This window comes from Aquarana catesbeiana, linkage group LG10 (assembly GCF_042186555.1).
Source record: "Aquarana catesbeiana isolate 2022-GZ linkage group LG10, ASM4218655v1, whole genome shotgun sequence".
NCBI classification, from domain to species: domain Eukaryota; kingdom Metazoa; phylum Chordata; class Amphibia; order Anura; family Ranidae; genus Aquarana; species Aquarana catesbeiana.
In genome coordinates, this window is record NC_133333.1 from 166,256,631 (window position 1) to 166,273,214 (window position 16,584).

The 16,584-nt window shown below is 43.7% G+C and overlaps 1 protein-coding gene across 2 annotated transcripts in view; it reads left to right on the plus strand.

Annotated features, from left to right (window-relative positions):
• Positions 1-16,584, plus strand: part of VWA1 (von Willebrand factor A domain containing 1) — a 212,419-nt gene that overhangs the window by 141,391 nt on the left and 54,444 nt on the right. For both annotated transcript variants that reach the window (XM_073602888.1, XM_073602889.1), the window contains exons 7-8: positions 12,924-13,196; positions 14,131-14,406. In XM_073602888.1, the coding sequence (XP_073458989.1) occupies positions 12,924-13,196; positions 14,131-14,406 (549 nt within the window). The remainder of the gene's footprint in view (positions 1-12,923; positions 13,197-14,130; positions 14,407-16,584) is intronic.

Consider the following 16,584-nt stretch of genomic DNA (forward strand, 5'->3'; position numbering starts at 1 on the left):
GTCTGCTCCCTGGCTGGGTATGGCCCCACCCGTCTCCGTAGGATGGCAGGGCGGAAGCGACGTCCAAACGTCACTTCCACCTATAGCTCTTAAAGAGACATTTTTTTTCTTTTAATTTTATGACATTTAATATATATATATTTTTTTAACCCAGATCTCATATTTAAGAGGTCCTGTCATGCTTTTTTTCTATTACAAGGGATGTTTACATTTTATTGAATTAAAAGTTACCCAAAAAAAAACAACTGTGTAAAAAAAGTTAAATAAATAAGGAAAAAAAATGTTCTTAAACGCGCCCTGAGCTCGCGTGCAGAAGCTAACGTGAGCAGCGCCTGCATATGAAAACAGTGTTGAAACCACACATGTGAGGCATTGCCGCGATCGGTAGAGTGAGAGCAATAATTCTAGCCCTATACCTCCTCTGTAACTCAAAACATGCAATCTGTAGAGTTTTTTAAACACCGCCTATGGAGATTTTTTAGGGTAAAAGTTTGAGCGGGCGCAATTTTGAAGCGTGACATATTGGGTATCAGTTTACTCAGCGTAACATTATCTTTCATAATATGAAAAAAAAATTGGGCTAACTTTACTGTTTTATTTTTTTATTCAAAAAAGTGTATTTTTTCCAAAAAAGTGCACTTATAAGACCGCTGCGCAAATATAGTGTGACAGAAAGTATTGCAACGCCATTTTATTCTCTAAGGTGTTGGAAATATATATAATGTTTGGGGGTTCTCAGTAATTTTCTAGCAAAAAAAACTTTTTAACTTGTAAACGTCAAATCTCAGAAAGAGGCTTGGAACTTAAGTGCTTAAGGAAAAATACGGAGCGGGCCCCACAGGCAGAGTATATGGTATCAAAGCCATTTCTGAGGACCTTGATAGAGGAAGGAGATACCAAATTCTCTGCAAATGAGAACGTTTTTGGATATTTAACCTTGGTAGTCTGGCCCCCAAAGGGTTAAATGAAGATCTGGAAGTACATAATTTGGTACATTAACAAATGTCTTTATGGGACTCAGGGTCACTACACCCATTGAGTCGCTCCCTATCCACACCAGTGTTCTTCTTTTTTTCCTCCCTTTTCTCCCTTTCCAGGCACTTTTTTGTTTGTTTACCCACTTTCCCCATATATGGAAACAATATATTAAAGGTTGAGGCGCTAGTGATATTCAGTAAATCATATAAAATTAACTGCAAATATAAATATACATAGTATAGCAAGCTAGAAAGTCCATATGTGATGAATCCCAACACCAAAATGTGATGCTCAAAAAATAAACTTCTAGTTCTTCATCACGAGTGCTCAATAGATGGGTGGCCACTCACCAGAAAATGATGACCCCTTTTTACAGGAAAGTCAAACAGTGCTTATGGAATACCAATTGATTCCACTAACAGCACAGTTCCACTCCACTGGCCCCTCGTGATGAAACTAGGATGGAAAAAATGACTCCAGAAGAGACATAGAGGAAGTTCTCATAGTGTAGTGATTTTATTAAGGTAAAAAATGACAACAAATGGCGATTACACGCACATATTACAGTGCCGATCCAGGCACCAGGTGTAATCAGCCTGTGCAAGTCGGCTAGTCCATGAAGGATGGCGTGTAATCTGCATCTCTCCTAGGGGGAAAGCTTGAGTGGGATGTAGGATCAGGGCCTGTAATGGTGGATCCTCTGCTCCGACATATGTTTTGCCGGGTTGGCGTCTTGAGGAAGTGATGTCACACCGCTCCTAGCTTGCTTATAAGTGAATCGGAAGGATACTATTGGTGGGACTTCTCCAAAATGGAGGAGAAGACAAATATATGATGCAAAATCTCCCTCTTGGGGATGCCGACTTGCACACACTGTCCCCACCATACAACGTAAACCAGCCCTAAATCACAATTTGTAGACTATAAAGCATTTATAAAATATTATTAACATCGCAAAATAATTGAATAATGCAAAAACCCATCATAGCTAAAATCCTAACATATTATAAAAGAACAATACAAAATAGCACCATCTAGTGGTTAAAAAGTATATGCATATATATATATATATATATATATATATATATATATATATATATATATATATACACAATGGGGAAGGAAAGTATTCATACCCCCTTTAGTTTTTCACTATTTGTTATATTGCAGCCATTTGCTAAATTCATTTAAGTTCATTTTTTTCCTCATTAATGTACACATAGCACCCCAATATTGACAGAAAAACACAGAATTGTTGACATTTTTGCAGATTTATTAAAAAGAAAAACTGAAATATCACATGGTCCTAAGTATTCAGACCCTTTGCTGTGACACTCATATATTTAACTCAGGTGCTGTCTATTTCTTCTGATCATCCTTGAGATGGTTCTACACCTTCATTTGAGTCCAGATGTGTTTGATTATACTGATTGGACTTGATTAGGAAAGCCACACACCTGTCTATATAAGACCTTACAGCTCACAGTGCATGTCAGAGCAAATGAGAATCATGAGGTCAAAGGAACTGCCTGAAGAGCTCAGAGACAGAATTGTGGCAAGGCACAGATCTGGCCAAGGTTACAAAAAACATTTCTGTTGCACTTAAGGTTCCTAAGAGCACAGTTGCCTCCATAATCCTTAAATGGCAGACATTTGGGATGACCAGAACCCTTCCTAGAGCTGGCCGTCCAGCCAAACTGAGCTATTGGGGGAGAAGAGCCTTGGTGAGAGAGGTAAAGAAGAACCCAAAGATCACTGTGGCTGAGCTCCAGAGATGCAGTCGGGAGATGGGAGTAAGTTGTAGAAAGTCAACCATCACTGCAGCCCTCCACCAGTCGGGGCTTTATGGCAGAGTGACCCGACGGAAGCCTCTCCTCAGTGCAAGACACATGAAAGCCCGCATGGAGTTTGCTAAAAAAACACCTGAAGGACTCCAAGATGGTGAGAAATAAGATTCTCTGGTCTGATGAGAGCAAGATAGAACTTTTTGGCCTTAATTCTAAGCGGAATGTGTGGAGAAAACCAGGCACTGCTCATCACCTGTCCAATACAATCCCAACAGTGAAGCATGGTGGTGGCAGCATCATGCTGTGGGGGTGTTTTACAGCTGCAGGGACAGGACGACTGGTTGCAATCGAGGGGAAGATGAATGCGGCCAAGTACAGGGATATCCTGGACGAAAACCTTCTCCAGAGCGCTCAGGACATCAGACTGGGCCGAAGGTTTACCTTCCAACAAGACAATGACCCTAAGCACACAGCTAAAATAACGAAAGAGTGGCTTCACAACAATTCCGTGACTGTTCTTGAATGGCCCAGCCAGAGCCCTGACTTAAACCCAATTGAGCATCTCTGGAGAGACCTAAAAATGGCTGTCCACCAACGTTTACCATCCAACCTGACAGAACTGGAGAGGATCTGCAAGGAGGAATGGCAGAGGATCCCCAAATCCAGGTGTGAAAAACTTGTTGCATCTTTCCCAAAAAGACTCATGGCTGTATTAGATCAAACGGGTGCTTCTACTAAATACTGAGCAAAGGGTCTGAATACTTAGGACCATGTGATATTTCAGTTTTTCTTTTTTAATAAATCTGCAAAAATGTCAACAATTCTGTGTTTTTCTGTCAATATGGGGTGCTGTGTGTACATTAATGAGGAAAAAAATGAACTTAAATGATTTTAGCAAATGGCGGCAATATAACAAAGGGTGAAAAATTTAAGGGGGTCTGAATACTTTTCGTCCCCACTGTATATACATAGCCAATATGATAGCACTGGCAATGAATTACATGAAAAATTAAAATATTATAAAAAATATATTAAAAAAATGTATGTATATACAAACTAGATAAACTAGAAAAACTAGAGAACCAGAGAAAAGAACACCCCGTACCAATAATAATTTAATTAAATTAAAAAACTAACTCCATCCACTAAGGTAGTGTAATGGATGGCCCATAAAAAAAAATCTCTCAATAGTCAGTTAAAAAACACTTAAGATCAATGTCAATATTTAATCCCCTAGGCTGTAAAGATTGGAGTCTATATATCCATTGCGTCTCCAGCTGGGACACCTTCTTTGTCATGTCTGTACATCTCCAGTGCTGGCGAACTCTGTCAATACCCCAGAACCTGAGTAGGGAGGGGTCTTTGTTGTGTGCCAACCTGAAATGGTTGGACACGCTATGATGTTTGAACCCTTTTTTGATATTATCTATATGCTCCCGCACCCGTATAGCCTGGTTTTAGTAGTTCTACCAACATATTAGAAATTGCAGGGGCACATCAAAAGGTAAGTGACATATGTCGTGTCACAGGTAATGAACTGATGAATCTCATATTCACTCCTTGTAACCATCAATGGAAAACTGGTAGCCTTCCTTGTTTTATCCCTGGTGATTCTGCATGCTATGCATCTCTTGCATTTAAAGAACCCTGTGCAATCCAAAAAAGGTAGGGGGGTCTCTTGGGAGGCCGAATAACATTTTTGGCTAACATATTGTGCAACCCTGGAGCCCTCCTGTATTTAAACTTTGGTTTACTAGGAAGAATCTTTTGTAAAGTAAGATCCTTTCGCAATAAAGGTCAATGAGTTTTGATAATCCTTTCAACTTCCTTGTATTGGAGATTGAAGCCCGATACAAAGGCAAAGTCAAACTGATCTTGTGCTGGATTTTTATCTTTGGGTTTCAAAAGAGTTGAATGATCAATTTGTTTAACTTGTTCTCTCGTGGCTTCCAATTGCCTTTTGTTATATCCCTTTTCTACAAACCTGCCGATAAGTATATCAGTCTGAACCATAAAGTTCTCTTCACCTGCACATCTCTCTTAATTCTGAGGAATTGGCCTTTCGGAATTGCCCGCACCCAATTAGTGTGGTGGCAACTACGAGTGGAGATATAGCCATTCTGATCAGTCTCTTTAAAGTGGGTTTGAGTCGCTAGACCAGAACCCACCTTAAAGATTTCAAGATCCAAAAACTGTATACTTGATTGATACCAAGTGCTGGTAAACTTGATTTGATAATCATTACAGTTTATGTTTGATAAGAACCTTTCCAATCCCTCTTGTGGACCCTCATATATACTTTGCATATCCTTCTATTAAGGCTTTATTGACACATGCTCCATAGGAGTACCATGGGAGGGCAGTGCGCTACTGGCCAGCGCTGCTTGTCATCCCTGTGTAGCTCCTCGAGTTATATATCTCTCCTCCTTGGTTATATCTAATGTGCCCAGTTGATCTCCAGCGGTCCGCGCTGAGATTTGCACGCTGATCCTGGTAGCTGGTACGAGCATCCCGGGTGTCCCCATGGTGGGATTCATCCGGATGCGGTGTCTGTGAGCCGGCTGCCCCCTGTACAGCGCCAGATAAGATCTCTCTTTACATTACGGGAAATGGCGCTCTCAACTTATCTACGTCACCAGAAGTGATGTTTGCGGGTCACAGGCCAGCGTTTGGAACGCACAGCGGAGTAATGCTTCTGGGAATCTGGCTGGCGTGCATTCGACTAGCCTAAGACTCTGATGGCATCACTCACACATGCTACAAGCTCCTCCACACTTCTCATCTTGTATGTTCCTGGGCTCCTGCTGAAATCATTTTGGTTTTGTGGCATCACATATATTCCACAGCCATAAAAAACTGAGTGAGAGTGAGTATTCATATACAGATACACAGTGTTTGGTGCTTATGGAGAGCCAGAACAGTAAAATAAAGTATTTTATTGATTATTGTTTTTGTGAGTTGTTCACATTTTATTATGTATTGCGATATCTTTATCCTTTATTTGTATGCATTAGGATGTATATATGTATGGAGGACTAATCTGAAGTGTATGTATTCAATGTCTGGTGGTTTATGTCCCTAATGGGGAATTAAATATTTGTTTCAATGCATTGTTTTTTGGCCCTCCCATACGAAGGAGGAGCCTGGTTCACATGATTGAACCCATTTGACCCCAGTCATTTTAAAAAACTGTCTACCTGCATTCCAAACCTAGCTCTGAAGAAGAGGTGATACCCCTCGAAACGCGTCAGTTCTTTGGACTTTCATTGCACCCAAGTGTACTGGCCAGTAAATCTTGCTGGAAGATGCAAATGATGGACTTTTACTATCTGCCTGATTTTATCACTCGTTTATGAGTATGTTATTCTACTTTTAATAAATTTCAGTGTTGCAAAGGTAATGCGCAAGGCTGCTGCGCCCTCTGTCCTTGTTTTCTTGTAGAGTTTCCTTTTGGTTCTCCCTGCCCCATTGAGAGTGGCAGCACAGCTGATGCGGTGGTGTGATTTGTGAAGATCCTCTTTCCCTATTCACCCTACGGCATGCTTTTGAGCGCAGGAACATTTGTTTCTCTTTTGTACTGTTTATTTTTGTATCTCACCAGTTTGAAAGTTTATGGTGTTTGCTTCTCTTTACCTCCCAATAGGATTTATTATTTTTCTTATTGTAGCATTCCCTGACCCCAGAGGCATGGTGGTGCCTCCACCCAGGGACAGGGGTGGGCAAGCATTTCACCCCTGGGCTGAGACCATTGTTAAAATGGAGGCTGAAAACATTGAGCACCAGTCACTGTCTTTTTAGAACTTTTATTGTTTATTAGACACAAGGATGTGAGGATTAAGGATCCCAGATACCCAAGCAGATCACTTGAAAACTACTCCAGATCCATGTCCAGTGTAACAGTGTCAGAACCTTTAAAGTGGTAGTAAATGCTGGGCGTTCTTTTTTTTTTTTTTCAAACCTGCAAGACAATATCATAATGTGCTAGTATGCATTGCATGCTAGTACATGGTGTTAAACTTACAGTGAGGGAAAAAAGTATTTGATCCCATGTTGATTTTGTACGTTTGCCCACTGACAAAGAAATGATCAGTCTATAATTTTAATGGTAGGTTTATTTTAACAGTGAGAGACAAAATAACAAAAAAATCCAGGAAAATGCATTTAAAAAAAGTTAGAAATTAATTTGCATTTCAATGAGTGAAATAAGTATTTGACCCCTTCGCAAAACATGACTTAGTACTTGGAGGCAAAACCCTTGTTGGCAATCACAGAGGTCAAATGTTTCTTGTACTTGGCCACCAGGTTTGCACACATCTCAGGAGGTATTTTGTGCCACTCCTCTTTGCATATCCTCTCCAAGTCATTAAGGTTTTGAGGCTGATGTTTGGTAAGTCAAACCTTCAGCTCCCTCCACATATTTTCTATGAGATTAAGGTCTGGAGACTGGCTAGGCCACTCCAGGACCTTAATGTGTTTCTTCTTGAGCCACTTCTTTGTTGCCTTGGCCGTGTGTTTTGGGTCATTGTCATGCTGGAATACCCATCCACGACCCATTTTCAATGCCCTGGCTGAGGGAAGGAGGTTCTCACACAATATTTGACGGTACATGGCCCCGTCCATCATCCCTTTGATGCGGTGAAGTTGTCCTGTCCCCTTAGCAGAAAAACACCCCCAAAGCATAATATTTCCATCTCCATGTTAGATGGTGGGGATGGTGTTCTTGGGCTCATAGGCAGCATTCCTCCTCCTCCAAACATGGTGAGTTGAGTTGATGCCAAAGAGCTTGATTTTGGTCTCATCTGACCACAACACTTTTACCCAGTTCTTCTCTGAATCATTCAGATGTTCATTAGCAAACCTCAGATGGGCCTGTACATGTGCTTTCTTGAGCCGGTGGGGGGGGGGGGGCTTGCGGGCACTGCAGGATTTAAGTCCTTCACTACATAGTGTGTTACCAATTGTTTTCTTGGTGACTATGGTCCAAGCTGTCTTGAGATTACCGTATTGACAAGATTCTCCCGTGTAGTTCTGGGCTGATTCCGCACCATTCTCATGATCAATAAAACTCCACGAAGTTAGATCTTGCATGGAGCCCCAGACCAAGGGAGATTGACAGTTATTTAGTTTTTTTCAATTTGCGAATAATGGCTCCAACTTATGTCACCCTCTCACCAAGCTGCTTGGCAATGGTCTTGTAGCCCATTCTAGCCTTGTGTGTGTCTACAATCTTGTCCCTGACATCCTTGGACAGCTCTTTGGTCTTGGCCATGGTGAAGAGATTGGAATCTGATTGAATGCTTCTGTGGAGAGGTGTCTTTCATACAGCTAATGCCGCGTACACACGGTCGGACTTTCCGGCATACTTGGTCCGGCGGACCAGAGTGTGCCGGACAATCCGCCCGTGTGTGGGCGGCGGCGGACTTTTCCGGCGGACTTCTTCCCAAAAGCCCGCCGGACCTAGATTTTAAACATGTTTGAAATCTTTCCGTCGGACTCAGTTTCGGGCGGAAAGTCCGCTCGTGTGTGTGCTGGTCCGACGGAAAGCCCGCTCGTGTGTAGGCTGGTCCGACGGACCAAATACGACACGAGGGGATGGTATTGCATCTCGCGCTCGCTGCAATAGGAAAAACAAATCTTCCTATTGCGGCGAGCGCGGGGCATACCAGGCCCTTAGGTCTGGTATGGATTATAAAGGGGAACCCCGCTACGCCGAAAAAACGGCGTGGGGTCCCCCCTAAAATCCATACCAGACCCCGATCCGAGCACGCAGCCTGGCCGGTCAGGAAAGGGGGTGGGGACGAGCGAGCGCCCCCCCCCCTCCTGAACCGTACCAGGCCGCATGCCCTCAACATGGGGGGTGGGTGCTTTGGGGGAGGGGGGCGCCCTGCGCCCCCCCCCCCAAAGCACCTTGTCCCCATGTTGATGAGGACAAGGGCCTCTTCCCGACAACCCTGGCCGTTGGTTGTCGGGGTCTGCGGGCGGGGGCTTATCGGAATCTGGGAGCCCCCTTTAATAAGGGGGCCCCCAGATCCCGGCCCCCCACCCTATGTAAATGAGTATGGGGTACATGGTACCCCTACCCATTTACCTAGGAAAAAAGTGTAAGTAATAAAACACCACACAGGTTTTTAAAATATTTTATTAAACAGCTCCGGGGGGGGGTCTTCTTCCGGCTTCGGGGGTCCCTCCGCTTCATCTTCTCCCGGCGTCCGGTTGGTTCTTCTCCGCTCTCCGGCCTCTTCTCCCGGTGTCGCAGGTCTTCGGCCGGCCCCTCCGCTCTCTTCATGTAGCTCTATTGCGAGCGGAGGTCCGGACTTCTGGGCTTCTTGGCTTCTTGGCTTCTCTTCTCTTCTCTTCCCCCAGATGTTGACACGACGCTCTCTCCGGCTGGACTGGTCTCTGAGGGCTGCGTTGTGACTTATATAGGCGGAGACCCCGCCCCCATATGATGTCACAGTCCCTGGGCATGCTGGGACTGTGACGTTTTAGGGGGCGTGGTCGACCACGCCCCCCCGACCACGCCCCCTAAAACGTCACAGTCCCAGCATGCCCAGGGACTGTGACATCATATGGGGGCGGGGTCTCCGCCTATATAAGTCACAACGCAGCCCTCAGAGACCAGTCCAGCCGGAGAGAGCGTCGTGTCAACATCTGGGGGAAGAGAAGAGAAGAGAAGCCAAGAAGCCAAGAAGCCCAGAAGTCCGGACCTCCGCTCGCAATAGAGCTACATGAAGAGAGCGGAGGGGCCGGCCGAAGACCTGCGACACCGGGAGAAGAGGCCGGAGAGCGGAGAAGAACCAACCGGACGCCGGGAGAAGATGAAGCGGAGGGACCCCCGAAGCCGGAAGAAGACCCCCCCCCGGAGCTGTTTAATAAAATATTTTAAAAACCTGTGTGGTGTTTTATTACTTACACTTTTTTCCTAGGTAAATGGGTAGGGGTACCATGTACCCCATACTCATTTACATAGGGTGGGGGGCCGGGATCTGGGGGCCCCCTTATTAAAGGGGGCTCCCAGATTCCGATAAGCCCCCGCCCGCAGACCCCGACAACCAACGGCCAGGGTTGTCGGGAAGAGGCCCTTGTCCTCATCAACATGGGGACAAGGTGCTTTGGGGGGGGGGCGCAGGGCGCCCCCCTCCCCCAAAGCACCCACCCCCCATGTTGAGGGCATGCGGCCTGGTACGGTTCAGGAGGGGGGGGGGCGCTCGCTCGTCCCCACCCCCTTTCCTGACCGGCCAGGCTGCGTGCTCGGATCGGGGTCTGGTATGGATTTTAGGGGGGACCCCACGCCGTTTTTTCGGCGTAGCGGGGTTCCCCTTTATAATCCATACCAGACCTAAGGGCCTGGTATGCCCCGCGACGGGGCTCGCAAGGTGTCAATCTAGCCGATAAAAGCGGCAAGATTGACATCCTTTTCTAGTCCCGTCGCACCTGAGTCACGTTCAAAATGAACGGACTTGTCCGTGTGTGGGCAAGTCCGTTCATTCTGAAAGTCCGCCGGAACTCCGGCGAAAGTCCGTCGGAAAGACGGGCGGACTTAGCCCGCCGGAAAATCCCGGCGTGTGTGGGCAAGTCCGTTCGTTTTAAAGTCCGGCGCACCTGGCGGACAAAGTCCGTCGGAAAGTGTGCCGGACCAAGTAGGATAGAAAGTCCGCTCGTGTGTACGCGGCATTACAAGTTGAAATTGGGAGCACTCCTTTTCAGAGAGTGCTCCTGATCTCAGCTTGTACCTGTATAGAAGACACCTGGGAGCCAGAAATCTTACTGATTGATAGGGGATCAAATACTTATTTCACTCATTAAAATGCAAATCAATTTACAACTTTTTTGAAATGTGTTTTTCTGGCTATTTTTGTTGTTATTCTTTCTCTCACTGTTAAAATAAACCTACCATTAAAATTATAGACTGATCATTTCTTTTTCATTGGGTAAACGTACAAAATCAGCAGGGGATCAAATACTTTTTTCCCTCACTGTACCTGAAAACGATGTCTTCCAGCATCGAGCTGTCACTGCTGCAGGTGCTTCCATCTTCACCCGGTCTTCCTTCCAGGTCCGCAAACTCTGGCTTTGTAACTGGTCGGAGCCACGATGACATCACTTCTGCGCATGTGCATGGGAGCCGCCATTTACGGCACAGGACTCTCAAGGAACGGCATAGGTGGGGTGCACGTTTAGGAGATATTTAAAGTATCTATAGGTAAGCCCTATTATAGGCTTACCTATAGGTAAAAGTCAGAGATGGGAGTTTAGTCCCACTTTAAGCCAACCCGGCAATACTGTGGGCAGCATCTAGACTGGTCCATAGACTTCTCTCGTTCCATTGCCCACTGTACTGTTTCTTAGTTTTCCATGAATCTGAGAGAGTTACTAGGTCCCTACAAGAAAGTAGCCTTCATCCAGGCTTTGTCCAGCAAGGTCCTCCTCCTGGATCTCAATCTTGGCACAGCTTCCCCTGTCGACTTCCAGGACCAAGCCTATCTCCACATCCAGAGCACATAGGAGGCCCAACACAGGCTATCAGCCTAACAGGCAGATTAGTCCAGCAGCACTTTCCTTGGCCACAGCTTGGGGGAAGAGAGAGATCACAAGTCCTCCCCCAGATATTTATATCCTCCCCCATCATGCATCAGTGGCCATGAACCTCCTACTGGGTTGGCTGGAGGAAATAGGTATTCATAACTCAGTCTTGTTTTGGAATCTCATTCTTTTGCCAGTGGTACAAGTGACACCTACTGGCAGCAGTGAGAAATCACAAGTCCATTGAGTTTAGAAGAAAACCCAGTTATGAAAAAAATGACAAATTATTCTGGACTGACTACCACCTTGCACAACTAAATTTAGGTTACAGTCCTGCTTTAGGACTAGGTGCTATATTTAGATAGTATGTAAACCAGGCAGTTCATTGGACTGATGGATGCCATCATTGTTATTGTTGAGTATTAATATAAGGGATTTATATAGCACCAACAGTTTGTGCAGCACTTTATAACATAAAGAGGGTCAGTACAGTTACAATACAATTTGATACAAGAGGGCAAGGAAGGGTCCTGCTCCTAAAAGTATTACAATTTAATAGGGTGGGGCAAATGATACAAAAGGTAATAACTTTGAGAGGGATGAGCTGATGGAGAAACTACAAGTTCAGTTTTTAGGTGGAGGCTTTCATAAAGAGATGAGTTTTCAGGGATTGCCTATACAGAGTAGGAGATATTCAGACAGATTGGAGTAGAGGGTTCCACAGGATGGGAAAGGATCTGGAGAAGTCCTGGAGGTAAGCATTGGAGCTGGTGACAAGGGAGTTAGAAAGCAGGAGGTCTTGGGAGAAGCAAAGAGGGTGTTTGGATGATATATTGAGACAGGGTTGGTCATGTAACTTCGGGCAGAATTGTAAATGGCTTTGTATGTTGTTGTCTATTGGTTAAATTTAGTCTGCTAACTCCACCCATTTACTTGCCTATTTGCAAGAAGAACCAAAGTATTTTTTTCTGTGAATTTGTGGAGATATATAGAAAACATAACCCATTAGTGGTCCCTGAGGACTGTTTGGGAAACATACTATTATCCAATTTCACCTGCAGGATTACTGCAAGTGAAGTAGGTTAAAATCAATTCCTTTGTGCTCATCTTTTAAATAACTAGACAAATTTAGGTTAAGTAGAGGCCAGTTAAATCTCGTTAATGAGTTCAGTTTAAAGGATACTGTATATTGCAGACAAGATATCTAAATTAATAGTCACATCAGTCCTTCCAACATGAGCCACTCCATAGGGTATTGTGCTTCTTAACTTCTCTTATTGAGCTCTTGCAAAGAGTCTGTTTAACTTTTATGTTATTCAAATCAGAAAGGTATAGAGAAGCCCAGGAGTAGAGCAATGTGTCATTTTTATTGAGGGTCTACAGTATGTAATGATCTCATTAATTTTTATGTACTTCCCCAGTGGGTGAGAAGATGACCAGACCTCTCAATCTCCAACCATGCCATGTTTAGAACTGGCCACTGAGGAATACTTAGTATGCAGTACTTCAGAGGGCATTAGGGCTACCTACAGAGACCTTCCTTTTATTTTCTTTGTAATTTTCTTCATCTTTGTGACATTTTACATATATGACCGAAAAAACAGTGCTGTCTCTAATATTGTCTGCTTTTCATAGGGCTTGTCCAAACGAGAAATCTTCAAGCAGTTGATATAACAGCTACAAGCTTACGTCTGGTCTGGTCACGGTTGCCTGGAGATCCGGAACTTTATGTTCTGGAGTATTCCCCAATTTCGGACCCAAGGTTGACACAACAGAAGATTTTATATGGCACGGAGACTGGTGCGGTGGTTGGTGGTCTACTGTCAAATACCACTTACCGAATTGCACTCTTCCCTCACTCTGCCCAACATGTTCAACCTGATGTTATCATGGTATCCACTAAAATAGGTAAGGTTTATTCTTTGTTTATCAGACTATTGCGTCCTTACTATGGGGATTGGAAACTTCACTTTGGATGGTATGTAGTTTGGTTTAACAAAGGAGGACTTTGTGGAGCCCATAGACAGGGACAATTGTTTTCCATAGTTAAAATCAATGCATTTCACAAGTCTTCAAGTGGCTCCTCAAAATGCCATGTGAAATAAAATTTTTACTATTCCTAAAAGGATCGTTTACACTTGCAGTTCCCTCTGAAGAGTGATCCGTTTGAAAATTGATAAGGATGTTTGACAGATGGTGAGGATACCTGCACCACCACACCGCAACCACTTGCATTTAATGTGGTTGTGGGGCGGTTGTGGTGCAGACTCATTCTGGTGAATAGGTCACATTTGGCAGGTGGTACTGTCTGCCAAACACAACAGTGGGGACACATTTTTCTGCACCACGATGCAAAGCATTGTTGTCATGGCCTGTGTACACCCCAATCCACTACCTTTACAACTTAAAAGGGAGTGGTTGGGGAAAGGAGGGGGGAATGCAGATCAACTGCATGTTTTTACCATACCACAACCACAAGTGGAAATGAGGCCAAATGGGAAATTATCATATTTGACACTTTTCAACCACGCCTTAAAGGCGATATAATGTCATACAGTAGGTGCATTTATGGTGTGCTTATGGAGTGTTTTCAACGCATGTCAATAAAAGTGAATGGGGGTGGTTGGAAAGCATCAATGCCTGCTAAACTTTTTTAGGCAACAGTATTTTTGCCTTGCAAAGCAACACTAATGCTTCTGTGTGTACACCTCTATTTGCTTCATGTTTAAACAATTGCGAGTGGAATTGATAGGGGGTCAGAAACCTGTAAAAACATGACCCAACAGCCAATTTCCCCACCTCTGTGAATGATGCCTAAATGTATCTTGGTGTGTTTTTCTAGACCCAGTTCAGGAAAGAAATCTTCAAGTAAAGGACATAACCTCAACTAGTTTTCTAATAACATGGTCACGGATGCCCTTGGATTCAGGAAGTTATACTGTACAGTATGCACTGGCATCAGATCCAAGGCAAATGCTTCGAAAGACTTTGACAGGAGATGAGGACAGAGTTCTGATTGATGGCCTAACCCCAGATAACACCTACAGAGTCACTCTTATCCCAGAATCCAATGCTCCAGATATCCAGGATGTAACAATCCAGGTCTCCACTCTCCCAGGTAAGCTGGATACAAGTATACCTACACTCTAAACTTTTTCTTAGTTTTAAATAGTATAGAGAAGGGTTAAAAACCACTGTCAGGCTTTATCGATGTCTGGTGACTCTTGTCATCAAGACAGTAAGTGGCGGGAAAATACATACATTTCCAGTTGTCATTAGAACAAGATTTAAGGGTAAATCTTCAATGGGGACACCTGTTCCAATGACATCTGACTGAATGGGGAATCTCCCTTTGGTAGAGATTTCTTCTTGCTTCCTTTTGGGTCTTCTTTTTGAAATCCCACACCCAAACAGCTATATGTATACCAGTAAGGGTTTTAATCTTTCCCTACTCTATAAAAATGAATTGAAAAAAGTTTTGGCTATACATACACTTTAAGAGCTACTCTTTTTTTTGTGGAAAATATCAGTTTTAAAAGTTACGCCTATTTATAAAGCCACTCAGTGTGATCTCTGCTCATTTTTTCCGTATTTTGATACAGGGTCTCACTATGTGATTCTGAAACAGCGAGCTCTTGCCTGCTTTAGGCTCTTCATTGCTACATCAGCAGCAATCCTATCTAAAGAAAAAAAGAAAAAAAATGGTTTCAATTGCTTAATATTGAATAATCTTTATTGTATCTCTTAATGGACTTAACTACATGCATACACCTAGTGCTGATAATCAATCAAGATTCTTTCAGGTGATAATTTTTGTGTTAAAGTTTTACTGTACTAAATCTGTTGGTGGCTATCTGCCCTTAGTTCAGGCATGCAGACAGGATTGTGTTCTTAGCTGAGAAAACCCTTTCTCCCTTCCAGAAGACTCCTGGGATGTATGACATAATTTGCCTAGGCATGGAAACCAGGAAGTAACTAAAGAAATGTAAAAAAAAAAAAAAATAATAATTTAAAGAAAGTAAATATCATATACTTTCCTATCTATCGACCAATGCCAGCAGCATAACGATTAAAAAATAGTCAGTGCTGATTGAGAGAGTGAACTTCCACTTTTAAAAAGTTTCATCTGGAATTATGCTTTACTGTATGAGAGTCAAAAAATTTCGAAAACAACTGTGACTTATTCAGTAATAAAGTTAGGCTCCATTCACACTTGCAAACAAGGCCTGGGGAATGCCCAGGAAAAAATTCCAAGCCTACTTACCACCAGCTCGCAGACAACCAAATTAACCTGTCTAACAGTATGCGTTATAAACAGGGGTTTAGTCCGCACATATTTGCAAACGCATGCGTAAGCCACAGAGCCTCGTCACGGCACCCTGATATCTGTGGTCCTAACACTAAAATATGAGTGTCCCCACAGTGTTGGCACATGCATTCTGATGAATAAATGAGAGCAGGTGGACTGAAGGGCAGCCCATCCCTTCTTAAAGCTACAGGACACACCAGACACCCAGCAAATAGCACTATGGCTGCAAAGGTGCTGGTGCGTTGCTGGACCAATACACACACACCAAGGTGATCTCAAAAAACTTGCCACCACCCTCATTTATAGCTGGCTATCGCAGTAAGCGGCATTGGAGGGCTACAAACAGATACCAACAAGGCCTGGGGAATGCCCAGGAAAAAATTCCAAGCCTTGTATGACTCAAAAGTTGCAATGACTTTGGAGTGCAACTTTGGATGGGTGCAACTTGGATAAGACTTTGGCTTTGACCAGTGATAATGGACAACTGTTGCCTTGTATAACATTCAGGTACGACTTTCATGCAGCTTTTGAGGGTTAACATTGAAGTCTATGGCCCTCAAGTTGTATGAAAGTCGGACCAAAGTAGGGCATGAACTACTTTGAAGTCACTGCAACTTTAAGTCCAGCATATACTGTATATTATTACAGGTACGGTATATAGTGCTAACAATTTATGTTGTGCTTTATATATTATACATTCATCTCAGTCCCTGCCCTCCAGGAGCTTACAATCTAAGGCCCCTAACTCACATTCATACATACACATACTAGGGTCAATTTAGACAGGAGACATACTAGGGTCAATTTAGACAAGAGCAAATTAACCTACCAGCATGACTTTGGAGTATGGAAGGAAACCAGAGTACCCGAAACAAACCCATACATGCCGCTGTGCTCACCTGTCAGAATAATAGCCTGTAAGCGACAGGCTAGCAGTTCTGCAGCTAATATAAGAATTTAAAGCTGAACTACAGGATAGGTGACTAT